This window comes from Fusarium proliferatum, assembly GCF_900067095.1.
Source record: "Fusarium proliferatum ET1 genome assembly, contig: FPRO_scaffold006, whole genome shotgun sequence".
Lineage (NCBI taxonomy): Eukaryota > Fungi > Ascomycota > Sordariomycetes > Hypocreales > Nectriaceae > Fusarium > Fusarium proliferatum.
Genome location: NW_022194795.1, coordinates 906477 through 927807, shown reverse-complemented (window position 1 = coordinate 927807; position 21331 = coordinate 906477). Strand labels below are relative to the sequence as shown.

The following is a 21331-nucleotide window of genomic DNA, read 5'->3' as shown; positions in this document are numbered from 1 at the left end:
AGAGTACCTAGGTAGGTAGGTAAGTAAATAAATAAACATAGGACGCAGCGGATAAGGAAAGGAAACGGAACAGAATAAACAAAAAAGACAACGACTAAAGTCTGTCCAATGAGGGGCTGATTTTCATTCATTCATTCATTAAAGCAACGTGGGGTTCATCCTACATACATACAGTAATAACTTAACCTTGCTGGTCCTCTCTCTGTGAGGCAGGGACGTGAAGATCTGGTCGAAGCTTGTTCCTCGGTTGTTTATGAGGCTGTCAAGTGTCTCTCTACCAGGAATAACCCTCCCCTTCTCGCACTTTGACAGTAAATATTCTCGTAAATGAAGAAAGCAGTCTTGGATCTTCGTTACAGCGTGGTATTGTACATCAATAAAGGAGGACGAGGCGAAACCGGATCTTGATGCCGCCAAGCGACCATTGAGATCATCACGCAAGGTTGGATAGGTAAATAAAAGAGTGGAGGATCCCGTCTTGAAACATTGCAACTGCTACCTACAAGTTTCCTGGAGAACTTGCTACCTACTTACCTAGGTATCTTCTGTTCTGATTTCCTACTACTACCTATGCTGGTACAGTACATATTGCGCGGCCATCCCCTGACCCCTCGTCAGGAGATTTGTGCAGTCACCGCTTGCAATCATCTACTTATTTACGGTCGATTGTCCAGGGTCGCCAACGCGGTGAGGATCAAAAGAGTCGACAATTTACCAAGGGTGGTACTCAGAGGAACCCCGCTCTTTTTCGGTTTACATGATCCAAAGGGAATTCAAAGCCATTGATGACGGTCTCGACAAGTAGCCACCATATTTGACCCTTAGGGACTAGTCGTGATGGCTACAACGAATAGAAGCTTATCTGATGTTTAAGATGTACGCTATCGATATCTTTGGTTGCGATGACAATGGTCACGGCCGGAAGGGTTTGGTGAAATGTCCGTATGCGGAGTCCATCCACGGAGGCGACGGAGCCGAAGCTTCCATCCATGGACAATAGGTACACACAAAGTTCGGGTACTCAAAACCCTCAAAACTCACGATGGTTCGTGCGAGACTAACGAATCTTGACAGAAAACACGCATCGTATACCCAGGGTCGCGATTGACTTGATTATATCCTTGGCAAATCTTAGGCGCGACCTATTGTAAGTTTCCCCCTTTGCAAGGGGTTGGCTGGTTGATTTTTCAAGGGGGCAGTAAATGCCAGCTGGAGGCGTATGCAGCAATAGATCGCAGCAAGCTACTCCGTATTAACAAAGCTCACAACGGGCGGAGTGATTTATTCGAAGCTAGGTCACGGAGTTCCTAGAAAGATGCAGATATAGTGGAAGTGTTCAGTGCATGTTTGGTACTAGGAAACCGTTGCAGCGCAGTTGGTTGTATTGTGGTCGTGTTGAGATAAATAAATAGACCCCTGGCTAACTCTTTTGGAGTTTCTCATCCTCTCCAACTCCAAACGTTGAATAAAAAAAACCAGGAGTGTCGGAGATATGTAGCGGCCGACTACGCCGCGAGACGCACGCATTGAATGCCCGAGGGAGCCGCCCGTGTTCCCAGGGCTGAGGTATGACTGATCTATCCACGTTAGACCGAGATAGTTCTACCGCCTAGCTGCTGAGAGCAGTACAACACAGTCGAAATTCCCGGCGACTTCAGTTAGAACCGTGGCGCCGGCGTTAGTAGGCTCTGCAGGTCGCTGGGAGGCGGGAGATCCATAGGTTGCATTGGATTTTGACCGTTGCCTATCCGTACCGCTGAGAAACTATCATGACGAGAACCAGGGAGTACAGTACTAAATAAGTTCAATCGGCATGTGAGGTATGACAGATGCCCGTAAGTACCGTGTTAAGCCTAGAGCCCGATGAGTAGAAGACACTTTGTTCGTGATGCGGTTTAATGGATGGATAATGACATTGAATGTATACCAGCAATGCGACAACACCGCCTTGTCGAGGCTTTCAAGGCAAGGTAGAGTGTAGGTAGGTATGTAAGCACTGCAAAGAAGCTTAGCTGCTAGGCATTGGTTAGTACATAATGCGAGACAGCGCATCGCAATCGTGAGAATCCCAATGCAAGCATCCACAGGATCCAATCTGTACCTTACTGGTAGTATGCAGGAGCAGATCCATGAGTACTTAGGGGGTACATTCCGGGCAGATGAAAGAGTGCGTCGGATGGGCCGGGATCAAGACTCCCCACGCACACCCACCCACAGGAAAGCCTGCGACCCACGCCCCCGACACCCACTCTCCACTGCCCATTTCCCTTCAGCAGCGCTCGTCAGCAAGTCCCAGCGCTTGTCTCGAGCGGGTACCACCCAGAAATGGCCATCCCAGAGTGCTAGAGTCTCAGGCTCTCCGGCGGCCACTCACTTTAACTGGCGGACGGGACGGGGCCCGGGGAGGGTCTCTCGTCTCTCCAAAGTCCACCGTAGCTTTTTTCCCTTGCCGCCCCGTTCTTTCCATTGCCCATTGCCTTTGCTTACACAATTCAATTCCCCTTGTACCGTACCTTCTTCTAGCCAGCCCGTTCTTCTCGTCAGTCCCATCTCGACCACCAACAACCTTACCTTTACTCTCTCCACGTTCACCTTCTTGTACCGTTTCGACGATCTTCAAACGGTCCTGGCGAAGCCGTTTCAAACTCGACTTTATCACATTGTCGCCGCCAACAGTAATCTTTGACGAGCAGCTGGTGTTGCTTCAATTGCACCTGCTCCATTCACTTCGACTCTGTACCATATACGCTTAATCAGACGCCTCTCGCTTCTCTCGACTCCGACTTGGACTTCTTCAGTTTCCCCAATCTGGCTGGCATCGAGGGGCCGATCGGGCGCTTGCCCGCGACTTCATCATGACCACAACAACAACCTCTGACGGCCACCTTGATCCGCAGGCACTCAGTGCTACCCAAAGATCGCGATGGGCCACACAAAGAAAGAGTGTCAACAGTAGTAACAACAAACGCAATTCTCTGCTCGAACGTATGGGACATAGGAAGACAGGTTCCAATGAGAAGAACCCCCCCTCCGACGGATCCGACCCTCACGGTGACGATGGCCAACCGCCCCAAGCGAACCCCGAAGACCAGAATGGTGGTGAGGAGGACGAAGATCACGAGAACCGCACCTTGTTCTTTAACCAGCCACTGCCTGAAGAGCTTTTGGATGAGAACGGCCATCCCACTCAAGTCTTCACACGAAATAAAATCCGAACAGCCAAATATACGCCTCTATCATTCGTTCCTAAAAACTTGTGGTTCCAATTCCACAATGTTGCTAATATATTCTTCTTGTTCTTGGTTATCCTGGTCGTAAGTTAACCATCCGGCCCCCTTTACTCCCGCGAGTCACCCTTAACCTTTAAATAGATCTTTCCCATTTTTGGTGGCGTCAATCCAGGTCTCAACGCCGTTCCGTTGATTTTCATTATTGCAGTAACTGCTATCAAGGATGCCATCGAAGACTACCGACGAACTATTCTCGACATCGAACTCAACAATGCTCCTGTCCACCGATTACGAAACTGGAACAACGTCAATGTTATGGAGGGTGACGTTTCCATGTGGCGTCAATTCAAGAAGGCCAACTCGAAATTCTTCGGTTCTATTTGGCGAGCAACTCAATCTCTGTGGTCCAAGAAAGCGAAGGAGGAGAGGGCAAAGCGGAAGGCCGGCCCTGCGGAGGATGATGCGCCTCGGCCTTCAGTTGAGACGCACCGAACTCGTCAGTCCATGCGACAGTCCATTGCATCGCCTTTCACCGGCCGTGAGTCCTTCATGTCTGCCCGAGAGGACATTCAGATGACCCCTGTTCCATCGCCCTCACCTCAGGCCACGCCTGCACAATTTGAGATGCCCGACCAGCAAGATGCCAAGCGCGCAGCAGCTTTATCGCAGATGAAGTCTGATGTCATCAACTACAACCATCCCCCATCCGGTGCCCGATTTCAAAAGGATACCTGGAAGAGTCTCGTCGTTGGCGATTTCGTTCGTATATATAATGACGAAGAATTGCCCGCTGATGTCATCATCCTATCAACCTCCGATCCTGATGGAGGTTGCTATGTCGAAACCAAGAATCTGGACGGCGAAACTAACCTGAAAGTCCGCCAGGCTTTACGTTGCGGCCGAGGTCTAAAGCATGCTAGAGACTGCGAACGTGCAGAGTTTGTGATCGAAAGCGAAGGACCTCAACCAAACCTCTACAAGTATAACGGCGCCATCAAGTGGAAGCAGAATGTCCCCGGCTACCTCGACGAAGAACCCGAGGATATGACGGAACCTATCACCATAGACAACCTCCTCCTACGTGGATGCAACCTCCGGAATACTGAGTGGATTGTTGGTGTAGTTGTGTATACCGGACATGACACCAAAATCATGATGAACGCCGGTATCACTCCTAGTAAGCGTGCTCGCATTGCTCGAGAGATGAACTTCAATGTCGTGTGTAACTTTGGTATCTTGCTTATCATGTGTTTGCTCGCCGCTATAATAAACGGCGTGGCATGGGCAAAGACAGATGCGTCTCTTCACTTCTTCGACTTCGGATCCATTGGTGGCAAACCGGCTATGAGCGGATTTATCACTTTCTGGGCTGCCATTATTCTGTTCCAGAACTTGGTGCCTATTTCGCTCTATATCACCCTGGAAATTGTGCGAACCTTGCAGGCTATCTTTATTTACAGCGATGTGGAGATGTACTATGAACCAATCGATCAACCGTGCATTCCCAAGTCATGGAATATTTCGGACGATGTTGGCCAAATCGAATACATCTTTTCCGACAAAACCGGTACTCTCACACAAAACGTCATGGAGTTCAAGAAGGCAACGATCAATGGACAGCCCTATGGAGAAGCTTACACGGAAGCTCAGGCAGGAATGCAAAAGCGACTTGGCATTGATGTTGAGAAGGAAGGAGAGAGGGTTCGCGCCGAGATTGCTGACGCCAAGGTCCGGGCGCTTGCTGGTCTTCGCAAAATTCACGACAATCCATATCTTCACGACGAGGCTTTGACATTCATTGCTCCTGATTTCGTTTCCGATCTCGCTGGCGAGTCAGGCCCCGAGCAGCAGGCAGCCAATGAGTATTTCATGCTAGCCCTGGCTCTCTGTCATACTGTGATGGCTGAGAAGGTTGATGGTGACAAACCAAAAATGATTTTCAAGGCGCAGTCACCAGATGAAGAAGCCTTGGTTGCTACTGCTCGTGATATGGGTTTCACTGTTCTCGGAAGCTCTGGTGAAGGCATCAATCTGAACGTCATGGGTCAGGACCGACATTATCAAATTCTTAACACGCTTGAATTCAACTCTAGTCGAAAGCGAATGAGTTCAATTGTCCGGATGCCTGATGGTCGCATTGTTCTCTTCTGCAAAGGTGCAGACAGCATCATCTACTCCCGCCTTAAACGAGGTGAACAGAAGGAGCTCAGAAAGACAACTGCTGAGCATCTCGAAATGTTTGCCCGGGAAGGTCTTCGAACACTTTGTATTGCCCACAAGGAAGTTTCCGAGCAGGACTACCGAGCTTGGAAGAAAGAGCACGATGCAGCTGCATCTGCCCTCGAAGAGCGGGAAGAGAAGCTGGAATCAGTGGCCGAGCTGATTGAACAAGATCTTTACCTTATTGGTGGTACCGCCATCGAGGATCGTTTACAAGATGGTGTCCCCGACACAATCGCTCTCTTGGGTAATGCTGGCATCAAGCTTTGGGTTCTCACTGGCGACAAGGTTGAGACTGCTATTAACATCGGCTTCTCTTGTAACCTTCTCAACAACGACATGGAATTGATTCACCTTAAGGTCGACGAGGACGAGACAGGTGAGATCACCGACGAGACCTTCTTTGATATGGCAGAAAGACTATTAGACGACAACCTTCAGACTTTTGGTATTACTGGTAGCGACCATGATCTCGCGCTTGCCAAGAAGAACCACGAACCGCCCGCCCCAACCCACGGGCTTGTCATCGATGGTTTCACACTCCGATGGGTACTCAACGATCGCCTGAAGCAAAAGTTTCTCCTGCTCTGTAAGCAGTGCAAGTCGGTTCTCTGTTGTCGAGTCAGTCCTGCGCAGAAGGCTGCCGTTGTGGCTATGGTCAAGAACGGTCTCGATGTCATGACTCTTTCCATTGGTGACGGTGCCAACGATGTTGCCATGATTCAGGAAGCCGATGTTGGTGTCGGTATTGCTGGTGTCGAAGGCCGTCAAGCAGCCATGTCTTCTGACTATGCTATTGCTCAATTCCGATTCCTTCAGAGACTGGTGCTTGTCCATGGTCGATGGTCGTACCGGCGTCTGGCAGAGAGTATCAGCAATTTCTTTTACAAGAACATGGTGTGGACCTTCTCCATTTTCTGGTACGAGATCTATTGTGACATGGATATGACCTATCTCTTCGACTACACGTATATTCTCATGTTCAACCTCTTCTTCACTTCGGTCCCTGTCGCTATTATGGGTGTTCTGGATCAGGACGTGTCTGACAAGGTATCGTTGGCTGTTCCTCAGCTCTACCGACGAGGTATCGAGCGACTGGAGTGGACCCAGCTCAAGTTCTGGTAAGTAAACTGTCCTTGATATCGATGCTCTGTGCTAAATCTGCTAAAGGCTCTACATGGTTGATGGTGTTTATCAGTCCATCATGGTTTTTTTCATTCCGTACCTTCTGTTTATGCCTGGTACCTTCTTGACTGGCAACGGTCTTGGCGTCGAGGACCGTCTTCGCTTTGGCGCCTATGTTGCTCACCCCGCCGTCATCACGATCAACATGTACATTCTGATCAACACCTATCGCTGGGATTGGTTGATGGTGCTCATTGTTGTCATCTCTGATGTATTCATTTTCTTCTGGACTGGAGTGTACACTTCCTTCACCTCGTCGGCATTCTTCTATGGTACTGCTGCACAGGTATATGGAGAGGCAACCTTCTGGGCATGTTTCTTCCTTGTACCTGTCATATGCCTCTTCCCACGATTTGCTATCAAGGCTCTTCAGAAAGTGTACTGGCCTTACGATGTCGACATCATTCGTGAGCAGGAACGAATGGGTAAATTCGCACACCTCTACCAGGCTGAAGAGACCAGTGATCCTCTCACTGCAGACACCAAGAGTGATAAGTCCAAGTCATCCAAGAGCTCAAGGAGGTCAAAGAAGATGCCCAAGCACGTGGCTTATGGAAGTGTTGATGAGGATCTACGGCCTATTTACCCTCCGTCAACAGCAACACGAACCACGACATATAATCAACACAGCCAAAATGGCAGCGACTCGACCAATTACACGGCGCATCGCATATCGTTGGATGTACCAATGCAAGCCCGGCCATCGATTGACCGAGCACGACCATCATACGACCGTATGCGAGCCTCGATGGACAGGGTGAGACCCAGCTTTGAAGCCAGCAACGACTTCACATCGGCAGCGCGACTCTCAAGGATCGAGTCAAGTCAATCGCAAGGAGGTCGATTCCGCCCTCGACTTAGAGGACTTTCGTTGACTAAGAGTGCCAACATATGATTCCGGCTCTTTGCATCTCGCTATACATGATGCCCAACTCGACTATTGCCGACCACACGGCTCTGCGGACCCGGTGCCGAGTTTTGTTTCTTTCGACCTTTCCTTGCTTTTGATATCCCAGGCCTCAGACGGCCAGTGATGCACTTACGATCAGCATGAGCGATCTATGAGTTGCTTTCCGCGGTCTTTGTATGCTCATGCGCTTTAGCACGCAACGAAGGCAACGAGGTCGAATTGGTTTTTATCTATTTTATAATACCCCCTATGCTTCAACTGCATTGAGCTAGGAGGTTTGCTTTTACACACGCAGGGCGTTATAAGGGGAAATGCAAAAGGGTTTTTTTGTTTTCTTGTATGAATTGATTTGATTCTTTGGTGGCTTCGGTACTATCACTTTTAGTCTTCCTTCATCTCCCATGTTGTTTCACACTTTTCTTTTTAGCATCCTTAGAGCTGGAAAGCAGCAAACCCATTCTCTGACGAAGATACATTTCATTATTGCGCTGTCGAAGAGAGGGAGGGAGAATAGCGAGACGAGGAGACGGGCTGATTGAGGCTGGAGAGGATGTCACAGGTGAGGAAGCGAGCTTGAAAGACAGACGGACAGAAAGAGTGGGAGAAGACAGCAGTGTTGATGCTGTAAATAAGAAAGCGGTTATATAATCAGGTTGTCATCTCCTTTTGGAGACCAGAGACGAAAATCAATAAGACGATATGCAAATTCAATCTCAAGTTCGAATTCGAATCCGAGTCCCTTGATGCTGGTGGTGGTGACTTTATATGACACTCATTCTCTGCGGCCTGGTCTCATGTTGCTTTATGGTTCGAGTTGATGAGCCTCACAGTCACATTCAGGGCGAGTACGAATACGGCGGGTCGTTTCCCTTGGCGGTCAAGGCTTGGCAGGAACAGTGAATGGAAGGTCCCTGAAACTAGCTCCGGTACGTACCTAATCCATCAATTCAACCTAAGAAGAATGGGATCTCAGACTCCAGCTCCCACTTTAAATAACACACCCACCATCCGACCTGAACCATCTCCAGCTGTCGCATGATACAAAGGGGACGTACAATTTCTGCGGAAGAGACGAATTGATCATGTCAGAATCTGCAATGGACAATCAAGAACCATTGCTCCTTACCGCTTGGCGGAGGTGCAATGAGTTTGCTGCAGAGCACAACATCTCGTACGTTATGTTATGTCATGTCATGTCATGCTATCCTTTAGCAACGAGCCCATTGATCGTGACCTACAAGCTAATTCACTCCTCACAGGCAATCTACAGTCTCTGCCGTCGGGACAGTCGCTGCCATTGTCGTTGCAACTCTAATTCTCCGCCTCACAAACGCTATCGCTACAGCCTCTATCAAAGCAGCCACCAGCCGTCCTCGCAAGTTTACCGTTCCCGCGCCCAAGATCCCCGAGCCTTACTCCACCGTCGATGCCCCTTCAGTCAGGGTCTCTGGCAGCTCAGCCGTTCAATGCTATGCACCAGCTACTGGCCAGTTCCTAGGACAAATCAATCCTTCTACACCTGCTGCTATCGATCGAGCGGTTGTCGCCGCCGCGGCTGCGCAGAAGGTATGGGCTGGGACAACCTTCGAGGAACGCCGGGCTGTGTTGCGCTCGCTGCTGCAGCACGTTCTCGACAATGCCGAGGACATTGTCAAGATTGCTTGCTTGGACAGCGGAAAGACTATGGTGGATGCTCAGTTGGGAGAGATTCTTGTCACAGCTGAGAAGCTCAAGTGGACTCTCGACCATGGTGAAGCTGCGCTGCGGCCGTCTCGTCGTCCTACCAACTTTCTCATGATGTACAAGCGCAACACTGTCCACTATGAACCTCTCGGTGTTGTTGCTGCTCTTGTCAGCTGGAACTATCCCTTCCACAACTTCATCGGTCCCGTCATCAGCGCCCTCTTCTCTGGTAACGGTATTCTTGTCAAGGTTTCTGAGCAGACTGCTTGGTCTAGCCAGTACTTCACCAACATCGCTCGTGGCGCTCTCATTGCCCATGGTCATGATCCTCAGCTTGTTCAGACTGTCGTATGCTGGCCTCAAACCGCCGGCCATCTTACTTCACATCCTGGTATCAGTCACATCACCTTCATCGGTTCTCAGTCTGTCGCCCATCATGTTGCTGCTAGCGCGGCCAAGAGCCTTACTCCTGTTGTCGCAGAGCTTGGTGGCAAGGACCCCTTCATTATTCTCGACTCTGCTTCTCGAGACCTCAAGCGCATCGCCGAAGTCATTCTCCGCGGAACCTTTCAAGCCGCTGGCCAGAACTGTATTGGTATCGAGAGAGTCATCGCCCCTCGTGCAATTCATGATAAGCTTGTCGAAATGCTTGCTCCTCGTGTTAACGCCTTACGCCTGGGCCCTGAGGCCGATGTCGGTGCCATGATCTCTGACGCCTCCTTTGACCGCCTCGAGGAACTCATCGCTGAGGCTGTCGCCCAAGGAGCCCGTCTCCTTGCTGGTGGCAAACGCTACAACCATCCTGAATATCCCACTGGCCACTATTTCCAGCCAACTTTCCTTGCCGACGTTACCCCCGACATGCGTATTGCACAAAATGAGTGCTTCGCTCCTGTTCTTACCCTGCTCCGCGCCAGGTCATCGTCCCCTGAAGATATCCTCGCCATTGCTAACGCCCCCAACTTTGGCCTCGGTGCCTCTGTTCACGGTTCCGAGCGTGATCCCAACTTGCAGCCCATCGTCAAGGGCCTCCGCGCCGGCATGGTCGCCGTCAATGACTTCGCCGTCTACTACGCCGTCCAGTTGCCCTTTGGTGGTGTTGGTGGCTCTGGTTACGGCCGCTTTGCAGGCGAAGAAGGTCTACGCGGACTCTGCAACATGAAGGCCATTTGTGAGGACCGCTTCGGCTGGCTGGGCATCCGTACTGGTATCCCTCCCCCAGTACAGTACCCTATCAAGAGTCAGCCCGATAGCTGGAAGTTCACACATGGTGTTGTGGAGCTGGGCTATGGAGCTCCCTTGAGAAAGCTCGAGGGTCTCGGCAACATTCTCAGAAACATGTAGATAAGAACCATAGAGATTGGAAGAGATAAAAAGACTGAAGACGCATACAGGATGCCAGGCCAGGCCAGGACATACATGTCTCGGCTGGAGTGCAATGAGGCACAGGATGAGCATAATTCTCATGAGCTATGAGCAGATCAGGTGATTAAAAAATGTAGATAATATTGTCCGATCTGTTATCTGGTCAGGACATGCGAGTTAACAAATAATATCGCTAATGCCAAAATAAAGAATAATTCATTGCGCCATGTCATAAATCCTGAGCCTTCTTAAACACCTTTTCCAACCATGGCCATCTCATCGTCAATGTCTACAGCAAGCAATTGCTTTACCATCGTCGACCATACACCTCACTCTCTTCCTTTCTAGGCCGCCCTGGCCGTCTCTGCGATGAAGCCGCAGTTCTGCGCTCGTTGCCATTGAAGCTCTCGTTGCCGACAGCGGAGGAATCAGCGCCAATAACAACTGGGTTCTCCGAAGATCCTGGCTTGAAGAGGTTGATGATCTCATTGATGCCGAGCTTGAGAGCCTCCTTACGCATGCCACCCTCGATGGCCTGCTCGGCCAGCTCGCGCTTCTTCTCCTGCAGCTCAAGGATACGCTCCTCGACAGTCTGAGCGACTGTGAGCTTGTAGATGATCACATCGACTGTCTGGGTCAGACGATGGACACGATCAATGGCCTGTTCTTCGACAAACTAGCAAAGAAGTTAGAATCGTTATGTGGAAAAGGGGTTAAGAATAGAAGAACATACCGGGTTCCAGAAGGGCTCGAGGATGACAACTCGGGTCGCTGCCGTGAGGTTGAGTCCTAAACTACCGCACTTCAAACTACACAGCAGGATGCGGGTCTGAGGATCGCCCCTTAACTTTCGTAGGCTTTCTTCGCGCTGATCGTTCTTCATGCTGCCATCGTAACGGACAAAGCGGAACCGTTCCTTGCGGAAGAAGGGCTCAACAAGATCAAGCATAGAAGTGAACTGGGAGAAGACGATGAACTTGTGCTCCTTGACTTCACCCTGAAGAATCTTGATGAGCTCTCGAATCTTGGAAGAAGCGAGAACTTGAGGGGAGTTGGGATCGCGGGACGGATAGAAAATACTATCGTCTTCTTCAGACGAGACATCTGATTCATCAGAGTCAAAATCAGAGCCAGAATCAGATCCCGAATCTGAGGCTGATGATCCAGAAACAGCTGTCGTATCAGCAGCAGTAGTATCGGCGGCCGTAGTATCAGCATCTGTGCCTGCTTTTGTGGTGTCAGCTGCATGAGACGGCCCATCGTCCAGCGTCTGGGCAGCCATGCGCTTTGTGATATCTGTCAAGGACGCCAAGGAGTCATCAGAGTCAGAAGCCACGTCCCCTTTACTCTCGTCGTTCTCAATAAAGCTGCTCAAGTTGCTCTTGTCTTCAACCTTACTCTCTTCATCTTCTGAGTCATCGGAGCCAATCCAGTCGCCTCCGCCCTCGGCATTCTCATCTTCTTCGCCGCCAGCCTCTCCCAGATGTATGGAGCCCCGCTGATCCTCGGGCACAAGCCATGAGCCTTCCGCCTCTTCTTCCTCATCATCGCTGTCAACGATGGCGTTTCGATTCCGAGGCTGGCGAGCTGTCTTCTTTGGGGACTCTGCGTCCTCGTCATCACTGTCAACTACCGTGTTTCGGTGGCGAGGTCGCCCCGAGGTCTTCTTAGGGGACTCGTCGTCGTCATCATCATCATCAACTTCAACAATTTGCCTGTGAATGACTTTTTCGTCAACAATTTCTTTCTTCTTGTCTTTCTTCCTGCTCTTATCCTTGGGCTTCTTGGGCTTCTTGGATCGCTCTGACCGCTCTGGCCTTTCGTGGTTGTTGAAATATGCTAGGTCATCGTAGCAGTCAGAGCAGATGTCTTTGCCTGACTTATTGTCTTCGTGACTCAAGCCTCGCCCACAAATATTACAGTCCCTAGAAACGATGCCCATACCAGCGAACATGTCAGCCATGGCATCAATGTCCGGATCCTGGGTCTTCTGGGTAGCGTCTGTAGACATTGCGTCTTTGTCCTTCTCCAGCTTGCCCTCAACCAGTTTGGGATGATTGCAGGCCTGGCGTAGGCGGAGCAGCAGGGTCAAAGCGTTGGCATAGTTGACTTTGCCTTGCATCATCTGCTCAATACTTCGGTCTGCTCGAGCAGCTAATCGATCGTAGAACTTACGCTCTGCAGGTGACAATGCAGTCGATATAGTAACAACCTTTCGTTCGGTGACCTTGAAGCCTGTTGAGGACCCCTCACCCTCGGCGGAAGGTTTACCACCAGGGTTAAGTGCTCCAGCTTCCTTGAGGATTTCTTTGGTTCTTCGCTTCATGAAGCATCGGAGAAGACTGTGTAGTCTGCGGATGGCGATGTGGCCGCGGCCATTCTTCAGGGGTAGATCAATATGCTCCTTCCACTCCTTGAGATCGTCGTAGGGTCGAATGCGAAGAAATTTGACAAGGGACTGGAGTTCATCGAGGTTGTTCTGCATAGGTGTACCAGACAAGCACCATCGGTATTCAGAGTTGAGGGCGTAGCAAGCCTTGGTAGCCTTTGCATTGCGATTTTTGACTGTATGGGCTTCGTCGAGAACGACTCGCCACCAGTGCAAGCCAAAGCATCCCGCTTTCAACCCATTCTCGGCATCTGAGGAATTGCCATGTTCCGAGACCAGGATTTGATAAGTTGTGATGACAACATCGTAGAGAGCGAGCTCCTTAAATCGCTTCGTACGGTTCGGTCCATGGTGTACGCAGACTTTGAGGCCGTGGGTCTTTTCCACTTTATCATTAATTTCGTGTTCCCATTGTCGAATCAAAGCAAGTGGCGCCACCACCAGAGTTGTCTTTTCGATCTTCTCAAAGTGCTTCTTCCATCCAGGTGTGTCCTTGGCTGGTTTTTGGTTGGTGAGGATAAGTGAAATGGTCTGAAGAGTCTTTCCAAGACCCATGTCGTCGGCGAGAATGCCTCCCTTGGGGACCTTTCCTCGCTTCACAGGGCCAAGTTCTCGTCCGCGCATCCACTCAACTCCCTCGACCTGGTGAGGTAGTAGCTTGACCTTGAGGCCATCCACTGTGCCGTCTTTGGCATCCTTTGGATCTTCTGATGTCTTTGGGCGATCAGCTTGGCTTTGTTCTCCACCCTCCTCTTCGCCCTCCTCCATGCCACCCTCAAGCAAAGCCTTCAAATCAGCACTCGCCTTGGCAGGATCTGTGTAGAAAATCTCCTCGCCGTAATGTCTTGCTGGCGCATATGAGGACGCAACTGGTGGTGCAGAAGGTGCACCTGAGCTGAACATGGGCATTGGTGGTGGTCTTCGATCCTGATATACGGGGCCTCGGGGGCCTGTGATTCTAGCACCGTTGTTGCTGTTGCTGTTTCGACTATCGAGGTGGTGTTCCGGTCGTGTCTTTTGCCGTATGAAAGGGTCTGCTCTCTGCTTACGAGAGGACATCATCTTGGTAGGATGACCGAATGTGGGCGTGTTGGTTGCGTCGGCGGGATTAAAGGGGTCGCTCATGTCTCCCCGAACCTTGCCTTTGAGCGAGCTCATACCACGGACAAGGGCAGTGATATCATCGTCGGGAGACAACTCGCGGGATGTGTTTTCTCCATTCGGATTGATAGAGTTTAGAGGCACCTTGGGAGGCGCCCGTTCGTTGACCATGGTGCCGAGGTCTCGAAGAGCAGTAGAATCGCTGAGACGTGTCTTGGAATGCGTATGGGTATGGGTATGGCTTGGGCCAAGTTTGGAGAAGTCAGGTTGTTGTTTTGATGAGAGGGTCGTTCGTGGTTTAAATGCAAAACGACCACCGGGCTTTGGTTTACTGATATGTTTGTTGGGCGACCAGTTTGAAAGGTCGTCAGGGTACTTCATTCAAACGCCGGGCGGTGAGTGTCGTCGTGAGGGTATGTGCAGCTTGGTAAAGCCGTTGAGTACAAGGGACTTTGCATGAGTGTATCGTTTCGGTATCGTCCAAAAAATGACATAATGAATTGCCCCGGCAACGGATTGAGGGTGTCATAATAATGAGCCTTGAACAGTCCGAGCTTTGGTGGATAGTATGTCTGATATTTATGTCACTAGCTCACAACCCCTCTATACGTGGCCCGCGTAAAGCACTGTAAAACAGGTAGCCCCGCGGTATGGAGTACTGCAGCTAAGGTACGTACCTAAGGTAGTTAGGGAGGAAAGAAAACTTCGGACCTTGACCTCAGATGATAAAAAGATTTAGGTAACTTGGTATAAATTAGACTAGATTTAGGATACCTTTTGCTGATTTTATTTTGACATCTAAGGTAATATTGAGGCTCGATGATTTCTTGCTCCCTAAGACTGAGGTATAGCTCCCCTTCTCCTTCCACTGTTATTAGACCCTGCTCATAAATAATCTTATACAATCAGTAACATCCACCAATAGGTAATGAGCCATCCTTAACGTTTTACAGCCTGAAACCTCGTTCTTATAAATTTAAGTGCGTAACACAGTCATGATCTTTATTACGTGCTCTTCACAGTGTGCCTTTGATTTATCAATATGAAAGCATCATCTAAGCATTTACTCATGTCGTTTCCACCCGAAACTTAATGTCACTCATTGCCTTTGAGATTTGTGAAGGAGAGGCACTGGAGGTGTATGTAATAAAACAAACTATTGACACCAAACAGCCCAGGTGATGATAGTTGCGCTTCCATCAAGACCAATATGCGCACTTCTGATCCATTTTCACTCCCGCATAGCATTGAAGTCATCGACAACCACATCATGTAGAACGAAATCAGGCTGTCATCGTTCGTGAGATTGGGGCGAAGGATGCAGAATTCTTCAGACTTGAAAACTCGTTCACTCTTACAAGAACTCATAATACAGATATCCTGTCCATCTATTCCCGCCCAGAGTACGGATCAATTTGGAACCTAGAAAACGATAACGCTCAGCAATAATTAAGGGTGGTTTTCCATTCCGCAAGTCCTCTCGTTGTATACAGCCCGACCTCTTTGCTTACTATGCCAGAGGGACAGGAGCAGGGGCCTCGGTGCCAGAGGCCTGCTTGCCACCGACGGGAGGGAGGAACATAGGGAGGTAAGTAACAGCAAGAGCCATAACTGCGTCCCGTCAGCACGGATTCTCAATTCTCGAACGATATAGGGGTGGCCATACTGGACATGCCAACGGAGAAGTATCCAGGAGTGGTGGAGTTCTTCTTCGAGTCCTCGCTCTCGCCGAGCCAGCTCTGGATAGAGAAGACAACTGACGCCCTATATCAAGTTTCGTTAGCAACCCGGCCTTATATCTCGCTTCAATTCGTGTCGCATCGCATCGCATCGCGCCACTTCTCCGCATTCTCAAGGCTCGTTTGGCAAACGTACCATCCAACCATTTTGTTGCGCGTAAACATAGCAGCCATAGGCAGAGTAGTAGACATCGTTGAGGAGAGATCGGTCGAGTCACCTGAGCTCTTGGGCTCTTGGTAAGGGACGACTGTCACGCAGTTAGCTTCATGTCGCAATCGTGAAGATCGAATTGTGCTTCGTGCGCGAGGTCATTGACTGATACTTGGAGTTAGAGGGCAATCGTACTCAGGTCAACTCTTCTGGGGTCCTTGGTAGGCGACATATTTGCTGCTGTGAATGAGGAGGAATGACGGTTGTTCAATGGTTGTCGCAATTACCTCTGAGCTCGCGCGACCTGTCGTCTCGGGGGCGGCTTGAGTTGTGGCGCTTCCCTGAGTGGGGTAGCGTGGCGTAGAAATGACCTACCTACCTAAATAGGAAATGGCTTCATATGCCTACGATCGAGGAATCAGTTATTAACAGTGCCTAGAACATGAATCTTCACGTTATAGAAGCTCTTCAACGGTAGCGTTACCCAGAGGCAAAAATTAGAACGGATAAAGTCAAACATCTCTTTCGTGTATATATACATAACGGGTATCCTCTCAGGTCATCCAGCGTACTAGACATGTATCATCACAACCAAACCAAAGACAAAGGCTTAACCTTGTACCCATTTCACAAACACAGCATACTCCCACGACATAAACGCCAAATCATACGCTCGCTACAACGTAGGCGAGCTTTTCCTACTCCACCCTAATGATAACCTTCCACTGTAATGCGCCAGCTTCACGAATAGCACAAGCCAGACATCCTCGCTTCCGTCGACTGATGATGGCGTTCCAGCCCTTTTGAGCGCAAAGAGCACGAACCAGTATTTCCATGTCGGAGCCAAACTGTCGTTTTCTGGACTCGAAATGCATCTGTTCCGCAGCAGGAAAACTACCTCTTCGCTGAACAATATTATACTTTGAGGTAAGTCTCTCAATCGTGGGAGATTGAGGAACCTCTGACAAGTTGGTGATACAGTCAATAACAAGTACTCGTTCGCTGCCCATGCGTGAAGGCGAGCGACGGTGAGTCTGAGGAACAGCCAGAAGCTCCGAAAGGGGAGCATGCTGCCGCTTTAGAAGCTCCGAAATATGAATAACAGTGTAATTATAATATTTGTGTAAGGGATGGCCTGACTAGAGTTAGCTGTGCGAAATTGACCGGAAACCACTTGACTTGCCTGTTCTGTGAGCAGGTCGAGAACCTTGCCCAAACGTATCTGACCCGGAAACATCGATCTGCTGGATTGTCGGACTTGATGGCGACTTAACAAATCGGACACGATGAGAAGGCGAGCAGGGGTGCGCCGTGACAAAGTTAATGTCATAGGATAGGGAGAATGAGAAGTTCTCAGCCGTAAATCCGTCAATCGACACCGCAAAGTTGACATTGGCTGGGAACGATAACAACTCGGGTTCCTTGTTGCTCACACTCGCACCGGGTGTCAGCTTGGTGAAGGGCGTGGACTGAATTGAGTTGGCCGGAGAAAGAAGCTCAAGCGACCGTAAAGTAACGCTGATCAACGGTGGCGGCGTAGAGTAGTTGTTCTCGTGGGGAATGATAAAGTCGGCAGGGAACACAGAATATTCATCAGCATCTCCGAGGATGGATGATTCTCGTTCAACTCGCTTCTTTGCCCAAAGTCTCGCTTTCTTGCCCAGATGGGCCTTGTCCTCTTCTGTCTGTTAGCCTAATGCTCCTCTCACAATATATAACAACTTACCAGCCACTTCTTCTACTTCAATGTTTACCCAACCTTCATCTATGCCCAGGGGTAGAATGTCGCTGGAAACCCATCCCATGCACTCGGCTGATCCCTGACCTGCTGCAATAACTCGCCCTACGATGCATGACGTGCTCCAAAAGCTCTTGCCAGAATACACAAACCCTCCACACAAATTGGCGAACGAGCCCAAACGCTCCATGGCTTTACTGTCGTTCTCGAGAAGTGTGGCCATCAGGAAGTGGCACATGCCATCTCCAGGGAGTACCAGACCATAGATATATGATTTCGAAAGCCATCCGGAGGGGTGAAGCGCCGCTGCAAGCTTTCGTCGCTGTGGTCGAGTCTTATCCTTCTGACTACCAGGACGGTCCCAGGCACCAAAGTAGAGTCCCCGCTTAGATCCATTCGACTCAGAAGACTTTGATGATCTCTCAGAGGCTATCACAGGAGCAGGCTTAGGCATGGGGTTAATAATCGATTGACGAGCGTTCTTCGCGATGAGTCCCTCGTATGTGTCGATGTTGGGCCAGAGTAGCTTCTTCGCGAAATGAGTAAGCCCATCCACCTGCTGTTGTGGGTTGCGACCTTTAATAGTATAGGTATGGCTTGCTGTCGTCTTGTCTTCATGATGTTGACGGACGATAAACTTACTGAAGAGGGCGCCTAGCCAGCCAGTCGCAGGCGGAGGGGTAACTTTTCCCTTTGTCTCGGAAGCGTCGCTTGGTGGATCCTCTTTGATTTTCTCAATCTCGATATTGTCGAGCCAGCTCCTAGCAAGATGAAGCGACCACTTGACCATGGGAGTGGCGGCTCTTTCGAAGTGAACAACATCTACGGGTCGGAAAGCTTCGACTCCATATTCTTCACCCTCGGTGATGGCATCTAAGCGGATGAGGAGTTCGGTCGCAACAAGAATCTGCATGAGAAGCCAATACTTCTCCTCGGCCCGTTCGCTGGCACTACTAGCGTCGTGGATGGAAGAAGTATCCTCAAGTTCATCGTTGTCTTCACCTCCCCAAAGAATCTGACCCAATCTGATCCTCCATTCAACATGGGTGAAGTCAAACCAAACGTTGGCGGTGCCAAGACACTTGATCAAGGCATTGATCTGGTTGGTCAAGCTATAGTGGTCGCGCTTATCGACAACGGAATTGCATGGCCGCATAAAAGTGTGAAAGAGATCCTGATAAGTCTGGACGGAAGTTTTCTTTCGAAGATCATTGACCCGGTATAGCTCGGCGTTTCGCTTGAGACGATCCAGCAGCTCTGTCTCAGGGAGACGACGCAGGTAGCCCAGAGAGGAAAGCATGCGCTCACGTGCCTCAACAATGGCATGGGCCTTTTTGCCAACACTGTCAAAACCGAACTGCTCTTCTTCGAGGGCATCGCCAACGGCGAGTTCAAGGGCAGCTGAGAAGCCCATGGTGCCCTTCTCTAGACCTTGCATGCTCAGCATGTTGGGACGTTCTCGACAGCGGATGAAGAAATGGGCCTTGCGAGAGTCAACGGCCTGTGCCCGGGCAGCGGCATCCTGATTGAGATCTCGAGTTAGATGAGGCCATGCTGTAAGGCCACTCCAAGCTCTATCTTCAATTTGGACATGATCAGTGAGATCGCGAATCTCCAATGCCTCATCAAAAGGGAATGCGACGCTGGGATTGGGGGCGCCAGAACAGTGCCCCTCGCTACGGGCAAAGTACTGGGGGGCGCCAGAGAAGAGCTTCTCGATCTCTGAGTCGGTAAGAGTAGACATGATTCTATTCAGCTTCAAGACGGGCTTGGACGGAGGAGAAGTGGCATTTTCCTTGTCGGACAAGGCACCCGAGTTCGGCAGAGGAGGTGGAGGAGGAAGAGGCTTGTTCTGATCAGGTGGTGAACGCGGGGAAGTGAGAGCCCGTGGTGGTGAGTGTGATGGCGACTGTGACGATGAAGGCGTCTTAGTACCTTGAGATCTGCCTGTAGAAGCTCGAGGTGGGGCTTTACGACGGAAGCCTCGGTCGGGAGGAGCGGCGCGTGGCGGAGGAGAATGCGGGGAGGAAGAGAAGGCTTTGGTTGGACTTGTAACAGTTGATGTTGTCTGTTTGCAGTGAAGAAGGGAGCAATTAGTTCTGAGACAGAAGTGCAGTACAGTAGAGAGGGGGAGGGAAGCAATTGGGGGTACAGACAGGGTCACAAGAAACTAAAATACAGGTAGTGCTTAAAGGGAAAAAAGTCGCCGAGTCAATTGACATGAATGACCGGACATTGGACCATCATGACATCTCTAAGCCGGATAATACCATCGGTCAAAGGCGCCCCCGAACTGAGCCCATGGAGGGGCCAATTCAGGGCCCCGAACGGCAATCGCATGACCTGAGAGAAGATCGCCCTAGCACACGACAGTGGTTGGCTGGGCTGGGCTGGGCTGAGCAGTGGTCTGATCTTCCATTGTCTCTGAGGATGCGCACTGATCAGGGAATGGATGACTTGCAGTTGTGACGGAGATGGTGGGTGGGTGTCTCATCAGGAATAATTCCAGTGAATAACTTATCAAAATCTTGACTTACATCTCCGTTGCCCTTTTCCTTGTCTCGTCCAGATCGATCTTTTACACGATTCTTCGCTCGTGTAAGCAAACCATGGAGTAGATAGTCTGGCCTTGTAAAACGACCCCCGGTTGATGCAGATGCGCCAATGGCACCAGAACCGTCAATGGGATCATTCTCATCGTTTTCGTTTTGGGCATCTCCATCAGCAATAGGAGATTTGGTCGGTATTATGCTGGTGGTGGCTGTAGATGTGGCGCCGCTCTGGCTCTGGGGTAGTAGTAGTCCCCGGGACTTTGACCGTTCATGTCGCTTTTGCGACGGCGCATTCTTATTCTCATCAGTCAATTTTGCCCCTGATTTGTCGGTGGTGTCGCTGAAACTGCTCGTGGCAGTTGACCGTGGAGACGGCCTTGGTTTGCTCAATGGCATACTGCGATCTTGTTGCGATGGATCGCAGGTCTTCCATGTGAGAGCCGCGTCAGTATCAGCGCAGCGCGGGCATCCGCCGCCGAAGGTTCAGATTGATATTGTTGATCGTGGGCAGGTCGACTTGGATACAAGCACCATGGCCCACTCCGGATAAAGGAGACAGGCTGTAAAGCAACAGCCTCTTGTTTGATTGATTGATGTGTTCCCTAACTACTGCCTCCGTCAGTCAGGTAGGTGCTCCTTTTTCTGCGTTGCGTTGCGTGGGTTGTTGGACTGCGGCATGAACTGGCACCAGAACATCCAGCTTTCAACAACTCCTCAGGCATTTGTATTGGAATACGAAAGGGGACTCGAGATTCAAAAATATGACTCGACGGAGAACAGAATGGAGCCATTGCTGTCATTGCACCCGTATTGCTATACAATTATAGGTCTTTGTTGGCTGATCCACGTACGTACGTATGAATATGCTAAGCACACAATGCTTTCCCTTTCCAGGAGTTCAACGGCTGTCTCAGGTCATTGGTGTACAATCCCGTGCAGCAGATATAATCCCCTCTCTCCCGAGTCTCTCTTGTGTCCGCTTCTTTTCTTGTTCGTGCAACATGCAGCTGTCTCCACGCGTGGATATCCAGGAGACCTTGGAAGCGTGGGCCTTGAACCAACCTGGAC

At 50.2% G+C, this 21331-nt stretch overlaps 5 protein-coding genes across 5 annotated transcripts; 2 read left to right on the top strand and 3 right to left on the bottom strand.

The window, feature by feature from the left end:
• Positions 1 to 2855: 2855 nt before the first annotated feature.
• FPRO_09382 (uncharacterized protein) lies at positions 2856 to 7530 on the top strand (the record flags this gene model as incomplete). Its single annotated transcript, XM_031232768.1, has 3 exons — positions 2856 to 3314; positions 3372 to 6571; positions 6621 to 7530. The coding sequence occupies 3 exons, from the start codon at positions 2856 to 2858 to the stop codon at positions 7528 to 7530; spliced, it is 4569 nt and encodes a 1522-aa protein (XP_031082672.1).
• A 1097-nt stretch (positions 7531 to 8627) lies between these two features.
• On the top strand, positions 8628 to 10572 carry FPRO_09381 (uncharacterized protein; the record flags this gene model as incomplete). The annotated part of the gene is made up of 2 exons (XM_031232767.1): positions 8628 to 8716; positions 8805 to 10572. 2 exons carry the CDS (start codon positions 8628 to 8630, stop codon positions 10570 to 10572), a joined length of 1857 nt encoding a protein of 618 aa, XP_031082671.1.
• Positions 10573 to 10900: 328 nt separating this feature from the next.
• FPRO_09380 (uncharacterized protein) lies at positions 10901 to 14464 on the bottom strand (the record flags this gene model as incomplete). The annotated part of the gene is made up of 2 exons (XM_031232766.1): positions 10901 to 11269; positions 11327 to 14464. The coding sequence occupies 2 exons, from the start codon at positions 14462 to 14464 to the stop codon at positions 10901 to 10903; spliced, it is 3507 nt and encodes a 1168-aa protein (XP_031082670.1).
• Positions 14465 to 15593: 1129 nt separating this feature from the next.
• On the bottom strand, positions 15594 to 16205 carry FPRO_09379 (uncharacterized protein; the record flags this gene model as incomplete). Its single annotated transcript, XM_031232765.1, has 4 exons — positions 15594 to 15694; positions 15750 to 15847; positions 15959 to 16070; positions 16169 to 16205. 4 exons carry the CDS (start codon positions 16203 to 16205, stop codon positions 15594 to 15596), a joined length of 348 nt encoding a protein of 115 aa, XP_031082669.1.
• Positions 16206 to 16671: 466 nt separating this feature from the next.
• FPRO_09378 (uncharacterized protein) lies at positions 16672 to 19455 on the bottom strand (the record flags this gene model as incomplete). The annotated part of the gene is made up of 3 exons (XM_031232764.1): positions 16672 to 17108; positions 17157 to 17651; positions 17700 to 19455. 3 exons carry the CDS (start codon positions 19453 to 19455, stop codon positions 16672 to 16674), a joined length of 2688 nt encoding a protein of 895 aa, XP_031082668.1.
• Between the last annotated feature and the right edge of the window lie 1876 nt (positions 19456 to 21331).